Source organism: Saccoglossus kowalevskii, chromosome 12, assembly GCF_978046115.1.
Source record: "Saccoglossus kowalevskii chromosome 12, keSacKowa6.1, whole genome shotgun sequence".
Classification (NCBI taxonomy): Eukaryota; Metazoa; Hemichordata; class Enteropneusta; family Harrimaniidae; genus Saccoglossus; species Saccoglossus kowalevskii.
The window spans coordinates 24,584,864-24,599,521 of NC_140652.1; the positions used below are offsets into that span (position 1 = coordinate 24,584,864).

Sequence of the window (14,658 nt, forward strand, 5' to 3'; positions counted from 1 at the left end):
CGTATATGGCCGCATTGGGGCGCAAAGGGTTAATAATCTACTTAGTGCCACAGGATATAGACCTCAGACAGATAATCGCTAAGATCTTGTTTGAGAGTGATACTTGTTTTTGCACCTCGTCCATTATGACATCAACCTATATAACCTTAGTATTTGAACAGTAGATGCGATAAAGAGAGAGAACAGAACCATCATTGAGGGGGAAGAACAAGCAACAGTAGCATTGTTATGTAAGGCATAAATTAAATATAAAATATTACAAAAAGATTTAAATGTATTTGGTTTAGATATTAAATTCAATAGCGCCCTCCACTGTAATTGGTTAAATATGGTTTGGAATGTTGGTGGAGTTTTTGAATCCACAATGCTTTGCATAAGAAAGCTGTGAATTTTGCTCACTTTTGGTTTGACGTCGACGTAGGTTATTATTTCATTTGTATATCTTTTACAATTATCGACGTATTGTTTTCTTGAAAGTTCAAGAACGACATTTCTGGAGCCAAACATAGTAAAATCATTGTGCTTCAAAAACCTGGGTAATGAAGCGTTCACCACAACAATAGTTATAGCGACTTCCTTTCTGAACGATCCCAGTGAAATGTTCACTTCTAATGAAGAATTTATAAATTTGAAATTTCTAATTAATTTGATACCTAGAAACACCAGTGCAAGAAGCTTATTGAGAGCAATGCGTAACAAATTAGCGCGTACTTACCCAAAATTTAACAAGAAAGAATGAATTTTGGGATCCTTTATCGTAGAGTTCCTTTAATCCCCCTTTCTTTTCTGGAAATTTATCATAGATCTGTCTAATGTCTACCGCTTCCAGCAGAGGATCGGAGTATGTTATATTAGAACCGATGTGAACAAAAAGATGTTTATTGTAAGATTCCGGGTCTCGTTGTTGCTCTAAATATGCGGAGAATTCTACGAGTCGTAACTTCTGTGTTCCAATCGACCGTCCTTCCCAAGCTGGTGGTGCACCTGGCGCTGCAGCCATGCCATAGTCACCGCCGGCACCAGTCGCCGAAATAGGATATGGTTGTGAGCTGAAAGGCTTTATACTGAATAACAAAAAAAAGTTTTCCTCGAGTTAATTTTATGCACACACATAAATAAATCTTTCTGTCAATAATTTTATTTAAGACTAGTTAAATATGAATATACTTGTGAGGCCAATAAACTAAAATCGAAAAACGGTTCTAAATGGTTAGTCAGAAAGCACATAAACTGTAGTAGTGAGTTATTGATTATATCGAATAACTGACGAAGGCTACAATTACCGTAAAAACCCTCAAATAAGAGCCACTTTGTAACACTTTCATTTCTGGGTGGTGCTTATTTGAGGTAACATGTTGACAACTTTGTAGCCAGTGGCTCTTAAACCAGGGTCATCAAACTTGTTCATTGTGAAATAGGGAAAGGGATAGGCAAACACACACACACAACCAAAATAGACAAGTAATTATTAATGATGTATCATTGCAATTAATTTATTCTGTAAAAATACTGTTATGGGAATAACAAATGTCAAATAAATACGACGATTCGACGTTTCATCGATAATGTGTAGCAATGCCTGAAGTCGGATTTGGTAGCACTTTCAGTGTCTGACCCTACACTCGAATCACTTGTACCTCCGTTGTACAATTGTTTACCAAGTTTGGAACGGCAAACTTTTTTCTTGAAAACTGGGAATAACTTGGGTGGCTGTGGCTGGCGTTGTGGTTGATTTGGTGACGATATAAAATAGTTTCGGATAGAATTGATCTGACCAGCAGCGACAGGAGAAGACATACTTGCAAAGCAAGCATGGAACGAATGAAGAAAATGATGCCCAATCACTTGTATTTATGGCAAAAACAATAAATAAAAACACGTTTTTCTATAGATTTTTACAGCTTGGGTACTTGGGCATTGTTTTAATTGCGCTAGACGTCTGACAGTACAGCTTTGGTTTATATTTCCTGTTTCATAATCAAGCCAGCTTATAATGATATGTTAATGATATTCACGTACTTCACAGTCCACGCAAACGGGGTCAAACTATAGCCCCACCCATATATAACCAAATACGAAACGATACCGAGAAAGTAACAATTACATGTATTAAAAATAATTTCCTGTGACCAATCGGAGAGACGAAATCATTCACGAAAGCCCAGGCCTGTTACAAGGCATTTTCTGATTGGTACAAGTTCAGATTATTTTCAATTCTCACAAATAGCTAATTTAAATATTTGGGTCAGCGGGTCACGTAGACTTCACTTTGCTGTAAGACAAGTTGATCGCGCAAGTTTGTGGAACTAATCCATTCGACTTCAATTTTGATTATTTTCGGCAAGAGAGTCCTCTCCAAACTAATGCCAGTTATTTTGTTACTTCCCTGAAGATTTTGTCTCGAATCACCCCAAAACGAACGTCTCAAATGAAATGCAAAAAATAACCCAAAATCACGATCAGCGAGAGTGGGCTGCGTAATCATTACATTCTCACAGTCGGAGCATTACAGCTCCCTGGTCGGAGCTACGTCACGATCCCTCAAACGTTGCCAGGACCGGATTAACACCTCTGTTTTCCCCCACGCTAAGGAAAAAATCTTTTGTTTTCTGCTGACTTCCTGTTCCGGTCCGTCTGTGAGAATGTATTTTCGATACCTCCGATTTTCCGATAAAGGCGTTCTAAAATCGTGACGTTCTTTACTTGGTTATAAAGACAACATTGACAATGAATATCCATGGAGCTAAAAAAAAAATCTTTTTTTAGCTCCATGGAATATCTCAACGTGATCCTTCGGTGTTTCGGCAAAAAACATACTAGTAGTTACTATGAATAGTTTGTGAATTGGTCGATTGTGTGTCAGAAATATAAAATGGACAAGTTGACAGTCACATTCACGCTCTCAGTTCATTTCTTTCGTCTATCATTCTTCCGTTCTCAATTACACAGGACATCAGGCAAGTTATGGGGATAATCTTTATTTGTCTCACACCTTCTATGGGGCAATAAACAATGCAGGGTGGAAGTGAGGCACGACAAGCTCGGTGTCTGCCTGATTGTAAACAACCTGGCGGCTGGCGCTTATTTCAGGGTTCTTATTGACAAAACCACTCAACTCTTGGTGGCTCTTAATGGAGGGTCAAATATGTAACAAATTTTCACTGAGTGGCTCTTAATTGAGGGTGGCGCTTATTTGCGGGTTTTTACGGTACCTACAACCATTTTTTTATACATAAGGTTGTAGACTAACTATTGATCATGACATGTACTTACTCTGGTGAGGCTCCTGGTTGTCCCAAAGCAGTAGGATTCCATATCTAGTATCAACAAAACCACAAAATTTCAATTTGGATGAATTAGTGAATACAACAGACGGTAACTGTAAGATTATGATTTTATTAACTAAAGAAGAATCGGCCTTAATGGTTGTGAAACACTATAATTTCAGTGCAGTATCTCGCGTGTTTTATGTAATTTTTGAAAACTAATAATTTCGAAACAAATTAACATACTTAAACCAGTTATATTTCGTAACTAAAAATGTATGCTAATTCACAATTTTTGAGACTGGTGAATATATCGTTTTAGTAAGCATTGAACCACAGTGACATATAGGTCAATTTTGACAGCGTTCACATCATCAGAATATGCAACTGTCATTTTCAAAGACATTGCTTAGAGCCGTATATCATAATTATGGCATCACAGAAACACTTCACCACTAGATGGCACTGTACTACTAGTGGCAGTTTGACTTGATGGAAGTCATGATTACTCTATTCAATCCTCGGGGGCGGAGCTACGTCACAGAACGTTCCATGTTGCTAAAACGTGCACCACTGTACCATGCATTTCTATGAGCTCCGTGCGCGCTGCTGTGGAACACCGGTCGAGCCGGTGAAAATTCGAGAAAACAACACAAACTCAACTTTGAAGTAATCCTGAACAATCAAATTTATATATGTTACACATGCAGGGCTAATCTTGTTACACTGTTCAGGGGATTCTCAACAACAATCCCAAAGTACCGTTTTCCACAAGTTTTTGGCCTTTGTTTTCACCGTGATGGTTGCCAAGCGGTGAAAATGCCCGGATGTCCGCCCCGAGGATAGTACTGCATTTTTCACTATCACAAGATCATACTAAATTATAAAATTGATGCAAGTAATGGTATTCAACACTATATGCCTTTCTTTGTTGTTTCATATTTCTGTGATTTAAATCTGAGAATAATATAAAGTCTCGACCAGCTACGAGAAAGTCAATTTCTGATCCTAATCTCTCAAAATGCCTAAAGACCATGAAAAGTGGTCCATTTAGAAAAACTAAACAATAACTCTTCCTATTATTAAAACTGAAGTAGAACGAGTCTTACCGGGGCTCCAGGGTAGGAACTTCTCAACTGTGGAGCATTGATTCCAAGACCAGTCAGATTATTTGCTGCCTTGTTGTGTATAGCACTTGCAGAGACAATCTGCGCCGATGACATAGCCGCCATGCTCTGCAACGCTTTGTCCTTCGTCGCTTGATCCTGTAAACAAGTAAATCCCTGATGAAAACGTTACTCGTCATGCTGTGAAATGGTTTATTTTTTTTTATCAAAGATGGAAGCGACTACTTAAATGCTAAAAAATTCAAATACATATTTTTTATATTTTCCTAAATGAAATTATTATCAAATAGACAAACAGCAAACAAAAAGTAGGTACTTAAACTTGTTTCCATGGAAACAATGACTTTGGGATGTTTCCATATCATAAATGCTTTATCAGGTAGCAATTTTGAATAGAAAAGCAAAATGTGTGCAATTGAGATTCATAATATTTTAAGTATTCCATGTCTTTTTTTCCCCAGACTTTCAAATAGCCAGTTACAGAGAACAAACTAGCATGATTTCAGAAAATTCCAGTTATCAAAAGTGATAGCAACGTCCATCTTTAATATATAATTACATGATATTTTTTTTTGCAGAGACAATGCTACGCCAAAAGCTGCCATCAAGCAAAGTTAGCTTTGTGCTCATCATGGAACTATGCTGCGTCCCCACTACTCAGTGAATGGAATCACCATGCATTATCAATGAGACATACCATTTGGGTAGCAGGGGAGCAAGTCTTAAAAAATCTATTTTATTTTAACACAAATATAGGCGAGAAGGGCTGTCATAAATAAGAACGCTAAACCGAGGTGAAAATTTCACTTAGTTGTTTTTGCTTGATTTTAATAATGTTGATAATTTTTAATCTAGGTGAATTTACGCAATTTTAAAAACAAGAATTAGAACTGCCCAATAGATCTCATATAGAAAATTACACCCCTTGGCAACGAAGTAAATTGGTTGAAGTAAATTGTGATGGAAACTAGTTTAAAAGTAGGGTTTAGCTAAATATTCAATGCATCAATGAGAAATGAGGATTGTTGTCAGAACGCTCAAATTTGAAACCCATGATAAACAACACACAATGCATCAAATCAAATTTTATTATTTCCCCAGTTAGATCTCACTCTAATGAACACAGTGAATTAAAGCATAATCATACACAGACTTGTTTTGTTTTTCTTTCTTAGATTTATTTTCTTAATAAAATTGTATTTGGGTGAGGGTGGGGTGGCGGTGAGGGTGGGTTGGTTGTCCAGAAGGAAGGGGGGTGAAGTGCAATGCATGATACAATGACTATTTATGGCTACAGAGAACTTTCTATGAGAAGCTATATGGAAGTAAAGCATGGAATGTTGTTGCTATGGCTACTTGCATCTAATGATGAGGACAGTAGAAAAACACTCTGTGGTCTGCCAATTCCTCCCTCATGTAATTCCATGGTAACCAACTATTGTACCTCCTCACAGTATCGACTATTTTGTCTAAATATTTCAAGATAAGGACGCACAAACGAAATGGCGAAAATCTTGTCTCTTTTCAAAAATATGCAAAATTACAGAAAATACTAGCGGTAATTTCCAGATTAAAAAATAGGTAAATATTACAATCTGCATGCCCGATTCAGGATTATTTTAAAATATTTGTCAAAATTGTTATTTGTGTTTTAACTATGCAGAACCATGGAGACAATGGTGCTACTCAGAATCAATTTTATACACATCTATTATTTTTTCAGAAAGGCAGACCACAGAAGTATGATTTTGAACAATATTTTTTTTCTCATCAGGTAGATGACCTACCTTGATCTTTGAGGCCAACTCGCGTGATTTACGTTTCGCAAGGACCTGAATATGACTGGATACCTGTAGCAACAAATTAAAGGGGCAACCATCACTATAAAAACACAACCAGTAATGACTGCATGCCTACCTTGCATTTTGATTGTATTTCACGAGCTTTTCTCCGTGCTAGAACCTGAATGTGACTGGAAACCTGCGATAGTAACGACAAAATTGTAATATCCCCGGTTACGTTCCCACCATGTGTACATTGGGGTCTCTGAACAGACAGTGCAATATATTACCCATGATCCTCTCTGATTTGTAAAGCACTTGTTTGATGAAATTGGGATATAAAAATTATGATTTTTTTTCTCAATTACCACAAGTTTGTGTTATGAAAATGTAAATGAAAAAAAAAATGTCATTAAAATGACAAATTTTAAGCCATAAATATACTTCCAAAAAACTTACATGGGACATACATGTAAACTGAATGCAAAATTTTTTTAAATTTAATTTCTAAGTTTGCAGATGACAAATCACACATCAGAGAGTATTATGGGTAATGTTTTTGATTTATTAACAGACGAATAATTTTAATGTGTTCACTCGTCACGTAAACAAATCCACGAGTGCAAACTTCACAACTTGTACAGATTTTAGTGGAAAACTATAAAACAACTCTGTTTTCGTTAAACACAGGTTTCAACTCACAGATGAGGAAAACAAATTGTTATGGACAGTAAGATTAACACCTTGGTGCTGTTTTAACTGTCCATAACACACATCAAGTAGAATATGCTGAAGAGGTACAGCACAGGTTTCATGCAATCTGTTAGTACATGCATGGTTAGCCGATCAAAAAATACAGGGGGCATGTTCATGAGTATTTTTATCTGCGGGGTAGGGGTGGGGGACAGGGGTTGCTGGTGGGGGCGTTACTCATAGATTGACACAAAGAACAGCAAAAGGAAAAGTGACATCATAAGACACAAGAACAAGTTTTGTGAAATACTGAAATAAATGTTAGTTTACAACAATTCAAAATTTTGTCTCGGTTTCAGGTTTATTTTGGGTTTTGGTTTAAGGTTGGGTAAAAGAATATTTTTTTGAGTATTTTTTTTTTGGTCACATGTCTTTTACAACCACCCATTTTAGAAAACACAGTAAAAGTGTACACCATAAAGTAAAAAAACAAAAACCACAAACACTTATTAAATGTAGATCACTTTTGTTTAACTACTAGTATTGAAACATTTTGTAAGAAATTGAATTATGCGTAGTATTTAGCATTAGACAAATTACCAAAAATACCAAAATGGCATTATTTGCATTTTTTCAGAAAACTCTAATCCAGGAAAACGATAAGGTAACCTCAACCTTAAAATGAAACAAAAGGTGAATAAAAAAATGAATCCAAATCTGAAGTCAATTCAGACTTGAGCTTTTGTTTGCATGATACGAATAGTTGCCAATAATAAATAAATACAAAAATCTGTCAATTTTTCCTTTTTCATAGCTTTTTAAGCCTATATTCATAATCTATCAGATTTCACAAAACCCTCGTCAGCCAATAACAACAGATTCATCAAGGATTAAAACAACTTAAATGGAACCTTTTGATGAAACGAAAACTGAAACCAGTCAATTCTGAAGAGTCAATCGTAATTAACTTCAATAAACTGAGAAACTTGTTCAAATTGTAGAACATTGTGACAATTAGCAGATTTAAAAAGAAATAACCGACTTATAACAAAGCAATAAATGAATTTCTGTGCCTGTCACATTTCATTCTCAAGGCTTACCTGTTTACGAGTCCTTGTTTTCCCCGTTCGTAACTTGATATACCTCGCAATAAGCTCGTTCCGTCCTACAGAGAAGAAGACATCAAAACACAGGATGATTAGTTAATGTGAAAATAATAAAAAGTTGGAAAATGATCTGACTAACAGTAAAATGAAGTCAACTTAACAGATATTCACAGCGTGTCTGATATAAGGCTTCAAGGTTACCTCAGGGTAAGAAACAAATTAGCTCATTTATCAAAAAAATATTTTCTAGACTATTTGATGCATTTAGCTAATGAAACAGGAATGTTATTTCCATTGTGCAAGCTGTCAACAACACATCAATATTATGAAACATTGTCCATTTTAATACATCATACATAATCAACTTTAATGCATGTTGCACGAGTTAATCACTAGAGGGCGCACTAACATGTGAATGTGAATTACTGAGAGCCAGAGATGAGAGTCCCTAGATGCAAGCAACAACTCAAATTTCTTTGTAACAGGATTCATCTGGATAAGACAGAAGGAAATGTAGCGCATAACAGGCAATTGTATTCAGAAAGATATCGAGTAGAAAACTAAGAAAACATTTAATGATTATAAAATTAAACAAGCAGTCTCTCAGCTGAGATAGCTTTGCTGTTAGCAATGCACATTTCAATTAAAAAACTGAAAATATCATTAGAAAATGGAACAAATCTGAGAGATCTACCTGAGGTCTCTATATGTATAGTATCAAAACAACTGGACTTGCTGTTTTTAACAAGTTGAAAATATCACTTTTTACCAAAAATGACAAAAATATTCACCAAAATTAGAGATACCATCACGAAATGAACAAATCTAAGAGAGGTCTGCCCAAGGTACATATACACCAAGTATCAAAGCAACAAGAATTGTAATTTTCAAGATAAAGTTGAAAAAGTTGGCACAGACGATGGACGTCAACGAACAATCATTCATATGATAAGCTCCGCTCCACAAAGTCGACAACGGAGCTAAAAATGCAATGTATCAAGGGAAAGTACAAGAATATTTTCAGAATTCACAAGTAGACATATGAAATAAGAAAGCATGTAAATTTTATAATTGACGACTCCTTGAGAAACAAATCTTCCAGAATGCGCGAAAGAGGGGTTTCAAACATCTGTCGCAAAACTTTAATGATTTGATTCGGAACATGAATTTATTTTCGTTTGTCTCGTTTGTTTACATTTGATTTCATGCTTCATGCAGGATATTGCAGTGAACAGGATTATCAGAGTACAGTATTTGTTTTATCAGTAGCGCATGCAGGATATTGCAGTGAACAGGATTATCAGAGTACAGTATTTGTTTTATTAGTAGCGCATGCAGGATATCGCAGTGAACAGGATTATCAGAGTACAGTATTTGTTTTATCAGTAGCGCATGCAGGATATGGCAGTGAACAGGATTATCAGAGTACAGTATTTGTTTTATTAGTAGCGCATGCAGGATATCGCAGTGAACAGGATTATCAGAGTACAGTATTTGTTTTATCAGTAGCGCATGCAGGATATGGCAGTGAACAGGATTATCAGAGTACAGTATTTGTTTTATCAGTAGTGAACAGGATTATCAGAGTACAGTATTTGTTTTATCAGTAGCGCATGCAGGATATCGCAGTGAACAGGATTATCAGAGTACAGTATTTGTTTTATCAGTAGCGCATGCAGGATATCGCAGTGAGCAGGATTATCAGAGTACAGTATTTGTTTTATCAGTAGTGCATGCAAGATATCGCAGTGAACAGGATTATCAGAGTACAGTATTTGTTTTATCAGTAGTGCATTCGTAAATGATAACGCAAGTTTACTGTCAAAATAAACCCAGCATACAAAACATGTAATATGTGCACTTTTATTAAAGCAAATACTGCACACAGTTTTCAGAGCCGGAGGTCATCTCCAATCAAACAATAGTACACTCGTTAATTGAATACGACAGATTCTTAATAGCAGCTGTACGTGGTGATAATGGAGGGCAAGTTACAAAGTGGTGAGCACCCCGAGGCAGTATCACAATCCATTAACACACTTTCACAGTCTTTAATAATTAACAATTATGGATAAAAGATATAGACAGGTAACACAAGATGTAATGCTACTTTTTTTTTGGATCATTTAGGTGAATAGAAAACAGGCCATAGACCACTTAGGTGAGTAAAAAAAAAAACCACAGACCACTTAGGTGAATGAAAAAAGACCATAGACCACTCAAGTGAATGGAAAAAAACGGGCCACAGACCACTCAGGTGAATGGCAAAACAGGCCATAGAACACCTTGATAAATGGAAAAAAATAGGCAATCAAATAGTAACTAGTATGCGAATGCAAAAACGTGCCACAGACCACTCAGGTGAATGTAAAAACTGGCCATGGACAAGAAATTAATCTACAAAACTGCAATGCAAGACTTAAACGTACTAAATTTCAAAAAGCACCAAGATTCAAAAGCAGCAATTTTCAAGAAACTCAAGATAGTGATTACCCTTGAATTGGTTACCACAGCAACCAATTGCCATCACTCCCAGAGAGAATCTTACAGAAAAAGGATAAAACGCGCAAGAAAAAAACCACATAAAGCAAGATGTTACCATGGAAACAGCCAGCTCCTCTTCAAATTGATGTAATGAGCATGACTTCAGGTCAGGTTGGCTGTAGCACCAAATAAGAAGGACAATAGAGTGCAAGACACAGAACACAATCAGGATGCTAGAAACGGAAATCGGTATTTTTGATTTTTGATTAAAGTGCTCCCCACATGCAGGTATGGAAGTCACAGAGATGAAAGGAAAGGAGAAATAGTCGATTGCCGCCGTGGAGTGATAACATCACATATATTAGGATGCTGATTATACGATAAATTAGCCAATAAATAGTGCACATAATCTCTTCTCAATAGGTCATCCCTGTTGCTTAAAAACTATAAACAGAATATTTGTCTACAGAGGCTCTCAATGAATTTTTCAGAGATAAACGCACTGGTATCGTGTACACATCTGCCTTACGTGTTATTTTACGCTGTTATACAAAGAAGAAAAAAAGGTGCAAAAGAAAAACAGATGTGAACAAGTTACTAAAGAGACTTAAGTGTGGCTGAGCTTAAGCCACCTTGAAAGGAAGAAAAAGCGGTGACCATTCACAGTGGGTGTTGCAAATGCATTGATGCTCTGAATTTGAGTGCCACAGTCAATTGAATTTATGTTCATCATATTTAAAAATAAAAAAATAAAAAAAATACCCTCAATGCGTGTCAAATTTCAAGGCAGTTTAAGTTATTCATATTAGCATGTATATATTGTTAAACTCAAAATATGATAGAGATTACGAAATATATTTATATAATTATAACATTTTGCGTGGCTCAATTAAAAATGCATACAAAGAAACGCATGTTCAATTGTATCATTGCCCATGTACAATCCAGTACCATTGTGTGCATTACCTAGCGGCCACCACGTTAACGCCTCTTGAGCGCAAGATTACAATATCCTTATCTTGTCAATTACCACGCACAACTTACACAGGTGTAATTTTGTCAAGTGAGAACATGGTATGGCTTAACCATTTCACGACTAGACACTTTCACACTATTTTTTTTTTGCACTTTTTTTTTATATTCTTCAATATTTCTGGAAATGAACTATAATTTTGGAGCCAACAGGCAAAATTTGGGTAAATTTTCAGTTTTTACTCAAAAATTGTTGCTATTTTTTGAAGGAAAGTGCAGACTATAAGTAGATTTTGTGATGAAAAGAGGGAATTGGTTGTGAAAAGGTTAAAATATTGTATAAGACAAAGAAAAAATCCAAAAAGGCAGGACAAAGCCTTTAAATGTGGTATTTTAGTGTCTTTTCTGAGCAAAGCTAGACATGCGTGCATTTCCTGAAATAAAATCTTCATTCTCCGGTTCAGTAAAGTAAAATAAGTAGACTTAGTTGCTACAATTTAAATTGAGTTATGCCATACTTCCTTCCTATCTCACTAAGATTCATTTCACCACTCACAAGTTATTGTGATCCTGTCATTAATTGAACCATGAAAAAATTATTAATTTTTTTTTTTTTGGAAGGAGGGGGCTAAATTGAATAATTCAAATTAAATTTGGGAGAATCCTTCTAGTGATTTAAAAATGACGAAAGAAGGAAACAAAATACAGAAAGGTGTAACTAGTCTTAATTGTTTAGAAGAAGAAGAAATATGATCAATTGAAAGCATCTGAATGTTGCAATTTCCAACCTTGTGGTTAAACTACTAGAGCGAAATATAAAATGTTATTGTTTTAACAGAAATTAGATGGTTCAATGAATACAGAAGGGGTAAAACCAACAGATTACAATCATATGGCAGTCATATGGAGCATTATATTTAGACTGTGAACTTGGCATATCCCAAAATCGGACTTAACGGAATGAATGAAGGAATAAAATTCTCAATGGAAATCAAAAACTCATCTCAGCAGCTGTACTGTTGTTTATTAAACCAGTTGAATACCGTGTTACTAATTCTGAGCACGATTAAAAGCAGTCAACCTGTTGAATCAGCGTGTTATTAATTCATAGGATGCTTTCTGTCAACTCTTTGTAACCTCCCCGGGAGCTATATTTCTTATTAGCTTGGCACTCCATATATGCTTTGTTTTGCATGATAAAAGCATGTGACCAGCAGATAAATGCCATTATTATTAAAATCATGATGGATTTCTTCAATTTTATCAGTGACTGCCTTTCAAGTACACATCACAAAGCGACTGACTGTTCTGCAAGAAGCAGACACACCAAGCTGATTCCAGCCATTAGGGCCTATTAGATCTCTAGCAGTAAATAACGCATACTATGCATTCTTCACCTGGCAAAGAGATATTCTACCTATGCCAATAATGTACCCAAGCCACAACAAAGTAAAGTTTAACACTTTTGAGGAGCCGGTAATAATTGCATTTTTTAAATTATTCACTCTGAAAATTCCAACTATTCCTCTGCAACAAATCTCTTGCCAACGAGGTGCTCTACAATTACGGCATTCATTTTACAGAAAAAAAATGTGAAAAATTACAAAGCATTTATTTTACACTGCTTGCCCGTATTATTTCAACTACCGTATCTACACTTAATGACCAACGAATATTCTATTTTAAGAAAATTACAAAATATAAATTCCAAAAAAATATAAATATAATAATTTTGAAAATGACACTGAACAGAAGGTAGCATGTATTTAGTACACTGCTAAATAATTGGTAATCCTATTATAATCTTAAATCAAGATTAGTCATGATCACAACACAAATATTTAAAAAATAAAAAAAATATTAACCCTGTCATGATTTTTCCCACCAGAATGTTTTTGCACATTATAGTGTATAAATTTTTCTGCAATTTTTTTAATTTTGGAGCAAACATACATCATTTTCTAAATGTTAAATATCATGATAAAAAATTTAGATTATGAGAAGAAAAAAATGGAAAAAAATATTAATTTTGGCATTATTCATCTAAACTATTTTATTACGATCAAACCAGAACACTCGCTGATATCCAAGCCATAAAATTAATTATCATTTTTATCAGATTCATCCCATCCTTTTTTATTATTGAGCATATACTAGTAAAATTCTAGCGACAATACAAGTATGCACAACAAGTCAGTCAACTGTTACATGTAGGGAGCACAAGGAAATTAACCTTTTGACCTGTTTAGGCACTAAAGTCTACATTTGTCACGATTCACAAAATATAATGCACATTATTTTTTCCATTTTATTTTTCAAAATTGTTATTAGGATCTGTATGAAACTATTAAAAAAAATACATAAAAATTGGCAAAATATTGCTTGAAATATTTGGTTCAGTCAAATGTAATTAATTTTCAAAGATTAATATACAACTATAGTATTGGGCAAAAATTACAAAAACACTTTAGGTGAATGAAACAAATTGATCAAATATTGTTTGACTTATTGCACTGACAAGCCATAGTTAACATGCTCGATGACAGACGCTGCGGACAGAAACTTTTCCCTTCGTCATTTATGATTTGGGCAAGGTAAAAATGTATATCATTTTTGGTGGAAAATTTAAAGACATTCAAACAATTAAACCTTAAAGGACAAAGTGGTATTAAATTGCGTGTAGAGGTTTGGTAACAAATTTTGCAAAAGAAAGAGTAATATTTTGTAGACACTTTGTGATGAAAAGTTATAAAACTATGATGCGATCATTATTTAAGAATCATGTAACGAGAATGACATGCTTCCAACTTCGGAAACAAGTTGTTTAAGCTTGCATGTTTTTTCTCTGCCACCAATGGATTAGCGATGATTCTGAACCATCTGTGATGAAAGCGTGTGGTTGTTATAATTTAAAAGATTGCTAGATTTAATTGCTATTCAAGCTGTGGTGTCGAATGGCCAACAAAATGATGTACTATTAACATCAAATATGACAGCAGTTTTACACCACCTTCCAAATGCTGACGAATTGACCTGATTTTAACAATGCCAGTCTGTGAAAGAATACTGTCAAATATTTTTAACGCTTAGTAATTTCAGAATTAGATTTTTTTAATGTAGCTGGTCTCGCTAAATTGATATGATTCGGTGTCATTGAGACCCGAGTGATAGATTCACTCACCACAACAAGATATTTTATTTTTTCAGATTGAAAAAATAATTGTCTTTC

At 35.0% G+C, this 14,658-nt stretch overlaps 1 protein-coding gene across 3 annotated transcripts in view; it reads right to left on the reverse strand.

Moving 5' to 3' along the window:
* The window catches only part of LOC100313723 (scalloped-like transcription factor), a 48,891-nt gene that overhangs the window by 13,576 nt on the left and 20,657 nt on the right, over positions 1 to 14,658 (reverse strand). For 2 of the 3 annotated variants that reach the window (XM_085505849.1, XM_085505850.1), the window contains 5 exons: positions 7,968 to 8,032; positions 6,311 to 6,373; positions 4,376 to 4,549; positions 3,274 to 3,317; positions 716 to 1,064 (listed from right to left, as the gene is read on the reverse strand). In XM_085505849.1, the coding sequence (XP_085361975.1) occupies positions 716 to 1,064; positions 3,274 to 3,317; positions 4,376 to 4,549; positions 6,311 to 6,373; positions 7,968 to 8,032 (695 nt within the window). 3 annotated transcript variants of the gene reach the window in all.